We start from the raw sequence: 1,299 nt of genomic DNA, 5'->3' as shown, positions 1-1,299 counted from the left end.
CCCGGCCGACGGCGCCACCCACCGCGGCGGGCTGGCGGACTCGTCCTCCGCGAGCTCTGGCGAGGATGATGACTGCAAGGGGTGTCCCCGGGGTGCCCACGGGCCCGACAACGCCGGGCTGGCTTTCCTCGCCACCTGCCCCGGGAGAAGCGGCTGTACCAGCGAGCTGGCATGGAGCAGCGACAGCCTGGACGAGTCCAAGTCGTCCGGCTCGGATGGGACGTTGCCGGACCCCTGCGCCCTCTCGCCTGGCGATGGCGTGCCCTCTTCATCCAAGGGCACGAGGCCCACAGTCCCACCCCTGACGGTCAGGCTGCACACGCAGAGCGTCTCCAAGTGCGTTACCGAGGACGGGAGGACCGTGGCTGTAGGGGACATTGTGTGGGGTAAGGTTCACGGCTTCCCTTGGTGGCCGGCACGTGTTCTGGACATTAGTCTTAGCCAGAAAGAGGACGGGGAGCCCTCCTGGCAAGAAGCGAAAGTCTCGTGGTTTGGTTCTCCAACTACATCATTTTTGTCAACCTCAAAACTGTCCCCTTTCTCTGAATTTTTCAAACTGAGATTTAACCGTAAGAAGAAGGGGATGTATCGGAAAGCTATCACAGAGGCCGCCAATGCCGCCCAGCACGTGGCCCCAGAAATAAGGGAGCTCTTAACCCAGTTCGAAACGTAACCGGGTTCCCAGCCAGGTGAGTGTGTGCATGGAGGGCTGCCTCTCTCCAGCCGCCCTGAGCCTGCGTCTGTGGCTGGGCTGTGCCTCCAGCCTGGGCCTCGGTGAGCCAGGGGGTGAGGGATGCCCTTGGCAAGGCTGGCTCGCCACTCCAAAACGGGTGGTCTGGAAGATCGTCCTGCTCGCTGGCAACGTCCCCTCAACGTTTCGGATCACAGAAGAGATGCTTTAAGAGCGGGCGAGTCGTCAACCACCTGGGCAGAGAACAGAGCTAGTTTGTGTTTTGTGGCCATTTTTCAAAGGCCATGAAAGATCTGCTTGCTCTTCCATTCGCCTTTTAGAGAAAAGGGAGAGCTGGTGGCTGGGGTGGGCGGAGGAGGGGCTTGCTCTGATTCTCTTCCCTCCCAGACGGACGGGGCTGTCTCCCTCCTGCCCTTCCCCTACTGCAGGCTGGCAGGTGTGTCCAAGGGTCCGACTTCGCAGAAAGGAGGAAGGTCGCTCAGCTGCCTTCCCCCAGAGGTGGTGCCTGTGGCCCAGTGCCCCTCTCCTGGTGCCAGGGGGACTCCTCTTCATCAGCCGCGGCGTGGTGCCTGGGGCTTGCGGCTCCAGGCTCCTGGAGGGCATCCAGG

The 1,299-nt window shown here is 62.0% G+C and overlaps 1 protein-coding gene across 1 annotated transcript; it reads left to right on the top strand.

The window, feature by feature from the left end:
* Position 1: 1 nt before the first annotated feature.
* PWWP2B (PWWP domain containing 2B) lies at positions 2–1,063 on the top strand (the record flags this gene model as incomplete). Its single annotated transcript, XM_010859556.1, has 1 exon — positions 2–1,063. A coding segment is annotated over one exon (672 nt), but the record flags the coding sequence as incomplete, so codon positions are not given.
* Positions 1,064–1,299: the final 236 nt, after the last annotated feature.

This window comes from Bison bison, unplaced genomic scaffold, assembly GCF_000754665.1.
Source record: "Bison bison bison isolate TAMUID 2011002044 unplaced genomic scaffold, Bison_UMD1.0 scf7180017864456, whole genome shotgun sequence".
Classification (NCBI taxonomy): Eukaryota; Metazoa; Chordata; class Mammalia; order Artiodactyla; family Bovidae; genus Bison; species Bison bison.
This window is presented reverse-complemented; position numbering and strand designations above follow the sequence as displayed.